General features: G+C 44.3%; 1 protein-coding gene across 1 annotated transcript in view; it reads right to left on the bottom strand.

The window, feature by feature from the left end:
* Nucleotides 1-6,182, bottom strand: part of LOC150106172 (serine/threonine-protein kinase BRSK2-like) — a 193,530-nt gene extending 187,348 nt beyond the window's left edge. Inside the window, exon 1 of the mRNA XM_090393904.1 lies at nucleotides 6,091-6,182. Within this exon, the coding sequence (XP_090250030.1) occupies nucleotides 6,091-6,178 (88 nt within the window). The 5' untranslated portion in view covers nucleotides 6,179-6,182. The remainder of the gene's footprint in view (nucleotides 1-6,090) is intronic.
* Between the last annotated feature and the right edge of the window lie 6,257 nt (nucleotides 6,183-12,439).

The raw sequence follows: 12,439 nt of genomic DNA, 5'->3' as shown, positions 1-12,439 counted from the left end.
AGTGGAGAGAGGGAGGGAAGAAGTGGCGAATAGGAAAATATTTAAACATAATCCGGAGAAGCCGAAGATGAAGAGGACATGGGATGCAGCGGATCCACTGGATGGATGGATGGATGGATGGATGGATGGATGGATGGATGGATGGATGGATGGAGATTGGAGGAAGAAGAGAAAGAAAATAAAAACAGATTTTACTTTAAAAAAAAACTTTATTAGGAGAATGAAGAAATCCACCAAAATGTGGATTTCTTCGTTCTCCATAGTGTTGTGTCAGCAGGCAACGATGAAATGAAAGTGGATTTTTTTCTTTCTTTCACTTTCTGCTTCTCGTGCTGCAACGCGGAACTTTAAAATCATCGAAGAGACAAACAAAACGTCGCTTTTTTGTACCAAACCAGCACAACTCGAATTAGAGGTCGATCTCGCGTCAAGTAGATCAAAGATTGGAGGAAGGTGTTCCGATGGCAAACCTTACGGTTGTGCCACATGCGAGGAGGTTCAGGTTGACCTCCCCACAGTCGATTCTTGTGGGTTTCATTAAGGATTCTTCAGCATCCAGAACCATCTTAAACTCCTCCTTAATAATAATCTCCGGAGGTCATTTCACTTTTATTTCACATGGCGGGATTTTTTTTGCTGACCTTTCGCTACTTTTGAGCTCAAAAGAGCGAATGAATCCCCTCGCGCACACCCGCGCGAACTAGTCAAGGTCATTCGATCTTGGATCTTGCAGTATCGATCGCTAAACGGCTGAATCGGAGGCAGAGCGTTCTTCCGTGCCGCTGTTCACCCTCCCCATTCTCGTGTCTCTCCCACGGCGCATGTGCACTGAGTGACACCCGTAAGCGAGTTCCAGGTGTTCTTTGGAGACGTTAGTTCTCAAGAGAAACCGATCGTTACTCCGCTGCAGGTTCACAGGGGGGGGGGGTTACGTCTTTCTTTCATGAAAACGTAACTATTCATAATCCTTGCCGTAAAGTAAAGTAAAGACAGAATAATCCTCTGACTTGACATAAATCGTCACGGCAAACAAAGGAAGTACTCAAGAAACACTTCTTCTCTGCAGAGATGACATCGCGTTACAAATCCTACATTTTCCCAGAATGTTGTGAAGACGTTTGTGGCAATCAAAGCACCAAAAGCTTCTCTCGAGATGCTGTCCACAAGAATGCATCCGGGTTCATCAGTGATCGTTCACAGCTTTCTCTTTCTGTCTTTTCTATATATTTTCATGGTCATTTATTCCACTCACTCCTGCTCTTCACTCCACAGGGCCTCGACCACGGATCTCCACTGAGTCTGTTTTGTGCTTCTCTCTTCATCTGTGTCCACTCTTTCTGAGGTCTTTTCCTACTCCTCTCTGCCAGCTCATCTTTGTCTTCCACTTTCCTTGCAGATTCTACTCTAAGTTCTTTAGAATCATTGCCTCTCAAACTACTACACCCTTATTACCACCGGCTCCTTCTACTCAACAGTTCCCCCTCACCGGCATCTCGTTTGTAGGGTTGATATAAAAAGAGAGAATTAAGAAAAAGGGGTAACAACAGCGGAGAGAGTGAACTCGAAGAGGAGGTTAGATACGCGGATTTAGTCAAACAGACAAACAATGATGGCTCGTGAATAAATGATGGTAATCACAACTTAACGTGCACTTATTTTTTCCTTGTCCTTAAGTACGTTAGTAAGAGACGAAAAGCCCAGTTGGACACCACCCGGAGGACTCATCACAGAAATAATGCAGGTGATGGGAGAAGCCGAGAGGCAGACCAAGAACCTCCGATGAACAATCTTCCAACATTCAGTGGAGCTAAAAAGCTACGAAGAAATCAAAACAGAGCATAGGTAGGACGCTGTGACGTGCTGCTAACCAACTGTCGGATTGACGCACCTGAGAAAAAAATACATTAGCAACGTGGGGGGGGAAACCCTGCTCTCCAGTCGGTGGGGTACTGCTCTCGCACTGGGTCATGACATTCGCAAACCACCTAATCAGAAACATCCACAGCGCAGTGGAATTCGAATCCACAGGTTTAAAAGCAATTTTTTGAGACCAGGGAACCATTCCCTACCCTTGGTGGCCAAATGTGTTGCATCGGACAACAGAATGAGTCGGTAAGAGGAAAAAAGTCGACTGCACTCTGCCGACCTCGTTTTTCAAGGCAGGGCACTCAGGAATTCCCTGACTGCTTCGAAATGTGCATCCCCCTTTGACGGAGAAGAGAAAGAGCTCTTCAGATGCTCTCAGGTTGCTACGATGTAAGAAATTTATTCCGAAAAAAGACCTTAGCTTTAATAAAACGAGAAGAAAGGGCTGTTGAAGAAGATTAATAAAACTCCCTTTTACAAGAAACGATTCAGTTCTTAGCGACGTTAAGGTCATTCCCGCTTTCAGTCGAGTTTTAGGAACACGAAAAGAGTGGGAAGGAAGATGATTTGGGTGCAAGAAGGTTGGTTGGAGAAAAAAGGAATTGTTTCGAATGACAAAGCAACACTTCGGTGTAATATGCAGAAGAAAGGTCAGTCTCGGGCGAAAATACAAAAGAAAAGTCCTGCAAAATGCAAACGATGGAGCAGGCCCGGAAGTTTTCCTCAACGATGCAAAGGTGCTTGAATGTTATCGAAATATTCAATGGCACGTGGCCCCAGGTGATGCTCGTAAGTAACCCATCCATTCCAGGACACAAACGCCCATCCACGAGGAAATTTGGTGACCGTCGAAAAGTAAAGCGACGAGAAACGTCACATTTGACCTTCTTCGGGTACTCGACGGGCGACGATACCGTTGCGCCACGTTAGTCCTAGCTAGAAAGGGAGCAGCCGACGCACGTGCTGCCACCTGGAAGGGACGAACCACACACACACCCCCCCCCTCCAGAGGCGGCGTCCGCACGTGAATGAGGACGACGCTCTCCGCTGTTCCCGAGGCTTTGCTAAGCAGCCGAGCAGAAAGCAGCAAACACACGAGCGCGCGCGCATCCTCGAGCGGAGAGTTCCAATGGCGAAGGACGACTGAGGGTCATCATTTCAAACATCGCACTCCGAATTTATCCGCGAGCAAAAAAAAAAAAAAAGGGCGTGGACGGGATCCGGCAAGTAACGAGGTCGACCAGGCAAAAGGTCGCGTCTGTTGCTACGACAAAGCGAAGAACATCAGAAAGTGAGAAAATCTGAAGAAAGACAAGGGCCCTTCCCTCTTTCATAAGGGAACAAAGAGTGCGCGTTTCCGTCGTTCTCCTCCCACGTGCGCGTGATATCTGTTCGTCGGGCGAACAACTCCGAGGCTTCCGAAACTAGCAAATGCGATGACCTACGGAGATCCCTTAATCACCTCGGCCACCCATCTCTCACTCTCCCGTCTCCGTTCTCCGACCTATCGAGGTCACATGAATTACAGCTTCCACAAACACGCGCGGACCAGAAATCGACCGACAAATCGATGAATCGTGGCTCGCTTCATCGCGCACAGTTCGATCTTTCTCTCCCCCCCCCACCACTCTCTCAAGCGAAGATTACGCCGTTCTGTCTGGACGTGGCCTACTTTGAGATCAGCCTAGAACTGTTTGTATCGCTTGTTGCACCTCCGCCCACCAGATGTCGCTCTCCGTTGTCTCTGCACACTGTTCGTTCTTTCCTCTTAGGATTGACTTCTTCAAATGTTCCGTATCAGCGATATGAAAAAATCTCAGCTTTAATTGTCCTTTTATTTCAAGCGGGATGAGTTCGCAGCGCCACCATTAGAACATGACCTTTTTCAAACCACACGCGCGCAAAAACAAACGAAGAAAGCAAATTTAAGTATTCGGCGAGCATCATTAAGTGCATTTTCTTTCTTCTTCTGTTCCACCGGAGCACCCAGCGCAGATCACGCGACAGAGAAGGAAGAAGATGATGACGATGAAGTAAGAGACTGAATGCATTCGCCATTACCGAAATTGCTTCTCTAGAAATGCAGCACAAACCGTAGCACGTGTGATGGATTATCTAATGTGATGCATCTCTTATTAAGGCAATTACCGCAATGTGCTTCAATTCAGATCGGTGAATTCTCTGTAATGTCGTGAAAAAAAGTACAATCCCACAAGCAGACGAGTTATTTAATTGGTAAATAAATCAGTTTATCAAACACGGATTGGAAAAACGCCTGGTAATGACAGCCCACTTCGCAAGTAGTTCCCCTGTAAAGGTCGCTTTTGTGCTACACAGAAACACTGCGGGAAGCGACGTGAGGTTGAAATCAAATGTAGCTCGTGAAATCTTCAAATGTTGACGAATACCCGCGACGTGTGGCGATAATATCGAAACAGAAATCGAATTCTTGGATAACACTTCTAAGAAAATAGAAATAATCTTAGAAAATTTCGTTATTTGGGGAATCTCTTCATCCACTCTCCGTCATGCTTTTATTCATCGGCGAACGATCGTAGAAAAAAGGTTTCGCCCAATTTCCATTGAGAAAGGAACCACAGGAGCGAACTAAATTTGGGTTTCGTCCTGTCAGAGAGCGCCAACATTCGACCTCAGTCACGCCTTAGTGGATTTCCATGCGAAAGAGGACGCCTCTGGTCGCTCCCTCAAGCCTCCCCCAGCTTCTTACGGATTGCTTCCTCGCAATCCGTAAGAAGAGAAAGAAATAACCGCCAGAGAATTTGACCCCGTTGACAGTAAGCATCGCTGCACTTGTCACAGACAAACAAGAGCGCGACTGGTAATCCGTTGTCGCCAAGTAATCCCCCCTTCTTATTCCTCGGAGAGCCCCCCGCAGCCTTCGAGCACGGATGCTTTAGTTACCTAATTTAAAAAGAGGTGGCGCCACAGTGCCATTCTACGACACGTTAGGTTAATGAAAGTGCAAAACTCGACACAAACCCCGTAGAAGCGGGAGATAAGGAAACACTGTGACGTCTCCCTGGTAACGAAGCCTGCCAAAGGGAAGATGCGGCACATTGTCAGCATGCATCGATATTCTCCGGATAACAAGAGAGCCTGGCTGTTCGCAGTGAGTGCGAATATTATAATGCCCCGTAAAGACGAGACCTTTCCTTCAAAAAAAAAAAAAAAAGTAATGTATAGCGCCCTCTTGCGGTTTTTTCTAACTGGTTCTTTTTCTCGTGCTTGCAGATATGGGAAGTCAATTAATAACTGATACATTATTAGAATAAAACATTTGTTTTAACCATCCTACTTGAAATATCGTAACAAAAGCTTCATTCACAGAATATCATGAAATATAATCACAACTGAATGAATAAACACAGTGGAACGATTGTGTATCGCACCACAATGCAATTTGACACACACACATTGTGGTACGCCTTATAAATCGTTATAATTTACACACATTCGTGTGCTACGGTCTCATAAATGATTGTAATGAGAGAAGACATGTGCGGCAGCGCACTGTTCCTACGGCGGGGGTTGCGGATCCCTAGAGAGCCACGCGATTGCCCAAGAGGCTGTTGAATAATTTCCTACGGCCACCCACATTACATCGCATGCAATCCGTGGCGTGTAAGGAGTGCGAACCTCTCTTAACCAGTTCTCGATGACACCGCTCTGTCCAAAGAGCCGAATTCGGCGTCCAACTCAATTGTCTATCGATTCAGAACGCACATTGGGTGATGGGAGTCACTTTTACTGCAGTGGAGTAGTTCGAAGGAGGGGAGGAGGCGGGAGGGGTATTTATTGTACGTAACAATGCACGGCTGACAGCTGCAACGTGGCGAAATATTTCCATCTCGCTTTACTACAGAAATAATACGCTCTTAGTCGCTATAGTAACAGAAACGCGGGTGTCAACAACCCAGCTGTTGCTGCATTTTTTACGATAAAAGCAAAGCATTTTATGAAAAACGATTTCTCCATTCACGCCTAAAGCGGACTCGGAATAATTTCCGCGTTTTACTCTCGACTCCAACACACACACACACACGCACAAAAGCACTCACAGAGGGTAGGAAGAGAGGATTTCTAAACGCTACTCAAGACCGCCATCAAAGCATTATCTTCGGCCGTGTGGTCACTCCCAGCTGCACCCGCAACCCCCGCAGCCCTCATTGGAACCATCCTTAGAGTAACGCAAGTTAAGCCTACCTGTCTGTCCTTTGCCCAGCGTCTTCTCGAGGCGGTAGGGCCCCACGTACTGGTAGTGATGTCCGTCCCCTTCCCTGTGGGTCGACATGATGTCCCCTTCACAAGCACGGAGGTGAAAGGTCCAAAGCGACGGCCATATCCGACACTTTTGGGGCTACAGCTGCCGCCCGACACGAGCGGACTTCACATCCAGTAAAGCAGCGAGTTGATCCGGGCACTTGAGCTCGTGCGGCAGACGCAGTTTATTCGTCGACGCACACGCCGAGTGTGACGTGCACCGACGGACGCCATGCAGGCTATCGATCGCTGCTGCGTTCAGTCGCGCCAAGCGGAGCCGCGCCTGCTCTTTTTTTTTTTTTTTTTTTTTTTTTTTTCCCTTTTGTGAAAGACGCCCTTCAACCTTGCGAAAGAGAAAAAGTGCACTGACGGCTTGCAGCAGCTCCCTCTGCCGAATCATGCGAAAAATGAAGAAGGTTCTTTCTACGGTGGGCGAGCGGAATCAGCACTCGTTTGTGGACCTGCGGATGGTCGTCCACCTTTCAGTCGGTGATTTTAAATTAACCACTGAAAAAATCTAAAAATTGTGCAATTTCTTGTGTGGTGCGCATCACACATCTGATTAAAGTTATGCAATATTATTGATACATTTTGTCCGCAACTTTAAGGATGTGAGGAAGGACAACTTTGCAGGTGTTTGCACCCACGTGGTTCGCCACATCATCAGACGGATTCTGTTATTCACTGAGAAATATTTCTCGGTAATTGTGATCTACAAGCCGATGCTCAACATCCAATAATAAACAGGCACTGGGGTAAGGATAGGGGAAAAATAAGCAAAAAAAAAAATCCAATAACTGGAAAGACTGAAGCTGAAGTCGCAAAAGGCAATGACTAAGTGCTGTCGGTATTTCAAGAGATTTGGAACAGAACGGCTGGGATGTGTGGAAGAGACTTATCGACGTCGATTCTAATGATGTGTGTTGTCCCCAGAAATGATTTCGAAAATCGCGAAGAGCAGAAAGCAGACGTTCGTGTGAAAGCCTGTCAGCAAACTGATGACAAACGGGTTGTTCATCACCTAACGGCTTCTTTTGTACTTCACGAAGTACTTTTAGGAAGCTCTTTGAGACACATCTTCAAAGCTGAGAAGTACTCAATGGCGAGACTCGTGCGGTGAATTGACGATCAGTTAAGACTGCGGCCGAAAGAGAGAAAAACTAATTTTTGGAAGCCAAGGAGGTAACAGTTGATAATTAAGTAATCCAAAAAGAAATTCTGTCTTGTTTAAAGATCTGATTATTTCAGAAGATTCGAATACAAAACACGAATTTTTTTAAAAAAAAATTATGGGAAAAAAGTCGGAATTTGCTTTCTTCTACCTTTTTCTGTGCAACCAAAGTGGGTTCAGCGAAACGAGCTTTCGTGGGAAAAGATGATGGTGATGGAGCTTGCTCTGTGTGTGTGTGTGTGTGTGTGTGTGTGTGTGTGTGTGTGTGTGTGTGTGTGTGTGTGTGTGTGTGTGTGTGTGTGTGTGTGTGTGTGTGTGTGTGTGTGTGTGTGTGTGTGTGTGTGTGTGTGTGTGTGTGTGTGTGTGTGTGTGACATTAGCAGAGATGACACGCCATCATCGGAAGAATGAGATGTCGTAAGCCAACCAACCTCCGGAGTGAACTTTCTGGAGAGAAGAAGAATCAGCTACCAACAAGGCGCCATGGAAAGTCCACGTTTCGCCTCGTTTGAACTCTTTTCTGCGAATGGCCGATAATTTTTGTTTCCTTCGAGCTTTTGTTGGGGCCCGTTAATGCTAATTCATGCAGCAACTTTATCGAGTTCAAGAACTGCATCTTGCATATTTGATGAAATTGCTTGAAGATCTCTTCTTGCAGAACAGTGAGAATTAACTTCTATGCCATCTTGAAAGTACTCAGCTAATAAACTACTGCCAGCATGGATTCCATCAATGCGATTCAACGAAGGATCTCCTCACCTACGTTTCACACCTCTGAACAAGCACCCTGAAAAAGTTAGACGAATCCCAAGTGGTTGCACAAGATATCTCCAAAGCTGGGTCTGGGTCTGGATCTGGTCTGTCCCTTGACTTCCGAAATGGGTTGCCAGTTTTCTCACTGAACGCACAATGCGTGCGATGGTTAATGGTTCCCTATCTTCTAACCATGCAACTAATGCTGGGGTGAAAAAGGTTCTGATCTCACCCTGTTTCTTCTATAGAGCAATGACTATTCCAGCCGAACACCAATCCAACACAGAGTTTTGCCGACAACAGTACACTACACTCCTCCTTCTCACTTGACAAACCTTGCACCAAACAAACTCACAAAGAAACAACCTCTGCAACCATAATTTCTGATCTCTGACCCATTCTTCGCTGGGACTAACCCACCTCAATTTCGATGACTGCAAAACACAGTTATACCTGATTTCCCGCAAAAAATAAACATAATATCCCAGCCTTACCTTTGACAACATCCAATTTCTAAGCAAGTTGATCTCTCCTCTCCCCCCCCCTTGGGATTACATTCACATCAAGACTCTCCTGGCATAACCGCAACCATTTCCTCGAAGGCATTCAAAAATTCTCTTTCTCTCAAAGCATTACTTTACCTCTGAACAGCTATTAACCCTGTACGAAAAACAAATCCACCCATCCATCAAGTACTGCTCGCATATCTCGGGGGGGTACTATAAGTGCTCCCCAAAAATACTTGACACAATACAGAAGAGAGCAGTCAGACTGATTAACGACTAATTTCTTACCAACTCGCTCCAACCGCTCTCTCACAGTCGCCTAGTATCGACAGCGTGGATCTTGTATAAATATTTCCATGGTAAATGTTCATCAGAACTATGCTCAATAAGTCCACCTCTCTCTATCTACCATATCCATTGAAACACGTGCATCTACCACCCAACATCCCTTCACAGTCCAACTCCATACTCGTCTCTCTTCCTCCTCATCATTCATTCTGCTGCATTGTGGAACTGCCTTCCCTCCCATGTGTTTCCCAAGAAATATAATGCGCAGGTCTTCAAATCCAGGTTCATCGTTTGCAAATTCTCTTCCAATGCACGGTACTAACGTACTATTGGTTGACCAACCAACATCTCATGTATGGTCCCAACATACTGTAGTCTTTACTGTAATATGTTGGGACTATAATGCAGTCTGAAAACATCTCAAACAAATCAGGCTTATCCATGTAATGGACTTGAATAATTCAGTTCCATGTTATTTCCATGGCACCTTCTTTAAGGAGGCCGCAGGGAATTTTTTTCTGAACTGCATTTCTAGAACAAGAAAAAGAACTAATGTATGTTACTCGATGCTTCATGAAACCCAAGTTTCTGAAATTAAAAAACCAGTTCATCTTGGAATGAGTTTAATACATTTTTAGCTATGAATTAAAGTTTTTTGGGTCCGAGATGTGATTCGAGCTCAGGTTTTCCAACAGAAGGGTGGATGATGTCTCGAGGTTCAACTTCCCCATTGAGAATATTCTATCTAAGAACATGTATAGGCTTCTGCGCACGAGGCATAAAAGTTCACACGCACATACAACCATCAATACGGTGCATGAGAGATTGCAAAAAATATATCAGTGTTCTGTGTAGATGTCAGGTGGTCACGGAGAAATCAGGAATCTGATGATGTGCTTGTCAATAAGCACTTGCTCAATCTGCCAAAAACGGCTATCAAAAATGGGATAGCGATGTCAAAGAAATAGGGAAGGAGATAGAACGAAACAGCAATGCGAGAAGTGGGCTCAGGAGTCTGAAACTGAAACCGCGTATGATGCTGACTAGCAGTTGATCTTGTTTTGAGTGCAGAGATTAAGGCGGAGGAGCGATTGGACAGCTGCGTCTCTCACAGAAAGAAGGCCATCTGTTAAGTGGATAGTTCTATTTAACGTAGCATCAAGCAATCTTGTGGAGGTATTTGGTTCACCACCACAACCCAATGCAAGAACAGAGGGTGGAACTGATTGCAGATTTATGCAGTTGTACAGACGAGAAGCGATGTCTTCAGTGGAAATGTATAGCTACTGGAGTGTGAGGTTATGGCGGAGATGTGTTTGTACCACGGAAGGCTAGAGATGTAATTCAGTCCAAGAAAAATCTGATTTTCATTGAAGATCTTCGTATTATAATGTGTAAGGGAGTTGGACGAGGTCATTCTTACGAAACAAGACTGTATTGTGTTTTGGATTAAGTTTAAGAGATTAGTATGGAAATTTGTGAAGCTTGGAAGACTGTGCCCTGCAAGGTTTTCCAGATGAAGAAAAGTAATGGAGTGTAATCAGCAAAACCCTGGGTCAGGGTCTGATCGACCTTTGAGATCAGGAAGAGAAGATAAATAGGGCAAAGAGTGGGGGCAAAAGTATAGATTTGCATTCTGATATGAGTGGAGAAATCTGAAGAGAGACCATTCACTATGACACGCGTAGTGGTCGACTAAGATAGATAGATAGATAGATAGATAGATAGATAGAGATAGAGAGAGAGAGAGAGAGAGAGAGAGAGAGAGAGAGAGAGTATCCATCCTGCTGCAAAGAGCAGAAAACAATTTATAATATTGTAACTTTGTAAAGAGGATTCTACCTAACTTTAAGTAATCATCGCATAGAGAGACGGGATTGGCTTGGAAATTTTCAACAGATAGAAAGTGGTGAAGTCCATATTGGAGATCATCAATTAGACCTTCATTGTATGCGAAAGAAGTGAGGCAAGGTGGATCGGACCAGAGATTTACAGTTGACTTTTATCTCCCCTTTTTTAATACTTGTTGCATGTGCAGACTTTGGCGAGGAGATGCCAACAACGCATTAAAACACTGGTGTCGGTAAAACAGAAAGGTTGTTCTAAAGCGCAAGTTTTGAGCGCAATCGAAGACAGTTGTCTTCGATTGCGCTCAAATGTCGACCGGAAAACTTGTCGGTATCGAGCTGTATGCATCCTTCTGATGTCTTCATGGCGGAAGATCAAAGTAGGCAAGAGTGAGCTGTTCTAGCTTGGACGTGATTTCCCATAGTCATCTACGCATTGGCTAGACAAAAAACAAACGTTTTCTGTGGATGATATTACTATGACACGATGGTGTCATAGTAATAAACGCGATTTGAACCTAAGTCTTTCGAACAACCAGAGGGCATTGTCGAAGCCAACTATACTACGCAAACTCCACTCACGAGAAGTGAATGACGTCAGTAGTAATCGGAGATTTCTCTGACGTTTTCTTTACGAAAACTGACCGGAATTATGATAGCATCGAAGAAAAAGAGTTTCTTTTTAGTGTCTCTATCTTGTAGCCGAATGGAGATGATGTTTACTTCCATAGTGAGGAATATAATCAAACTTAGAATTGTACGTTTCATGATATTTATCTGATAGAGAAACTTTTTGAGACCTTTTTTCAGCCGGTTCATAAGTTAGTCGATCTTTGGCAGGGCCAAGTAGTATTTTCTTCCGTAACCTCGTGTTTCAACCATGCCAAACTAGAAAATCGACCTTAGACCCGGCATTGTTTCAGAAAATAATATATATGGTGTTAGAGTCAAAATTACGACAGTTGTTTGCCAGACTCTCCTCTCCGAATTCCTCTGAATCATTGATGGACTTAAGCCAGCTATCATTGACTATTAAGGGTGCAATTGACTGGCTGTCGATCTTCCGTCGAGAAGGGCATCACCTACTCCCTTCGGGGAATCAAAATCGTTGGACGATTTATTATTTATTTATATTTTGTGCTATTTTTAAAAAAATTTCATGTTCATTGCTGGTTTTATGAGTACTACTTCTTGCCAAGGTGGAGCAGCTGGAATTTTTGCTGAGCAAAAATGTACAGCTGTTCATAAAATTAACAAGTGTACTTTAGCTGGCAAATTATAGTTTTTTGTTGAGAAAAATGATGGAGTGTGTTTCGAAACATTGTGTATTTTTTTATTTATTCATTCGAAGACAGACGTAGTGCTTAACCACCGGCTGGTAATTCGTGAGTTCCGGTTTCATTCTTGAACTAGAAAGATTAAATAAATAACTATTTTCTCACCATTTCTTTTCATTAAATTTAAAAACAATAAAAAAAATTAGGTAACGCCTTTTTTATTCCCGTATAGGGAGTAGCGATGCCGCTTAGCCCTATCTAACTTTTTGGACACTGAGTGGGCAGTTCAATCTGCACTGGTACCCAATCAGAAATAGCTGGCCCAAGGCTATCACTAATTAAGTGGCACGCAGTGAAGAGTGACGGCTCAACAAGCGTCGCCATCTCATGGTCCATAACCCTAACACAATATATTTTAATGTCTGGTATATGTGGGTTCTGCGGTCGATTT

The sequence above is a fragment of the Typopeltis vanoorti genome, chromosome 6 (assembly GCF_054136105.1).
Source record: "Typopeltis vanoorti isolate ZY-2024b chromosome 6, IOZ_Tvanoo_1.0, whole genome shotgun sequence".
Taxonomy (NCBI): domain Eukaryota; kingdom Metazoa; phylum Arthropoda; class Arachnida; order Uropygi; family Thelyphonidae; genus Typopeltis; species Typopeltis vanoorti.
This window is presented reverse-complemented; position numbering and strand designations above follow the sequence as displayed.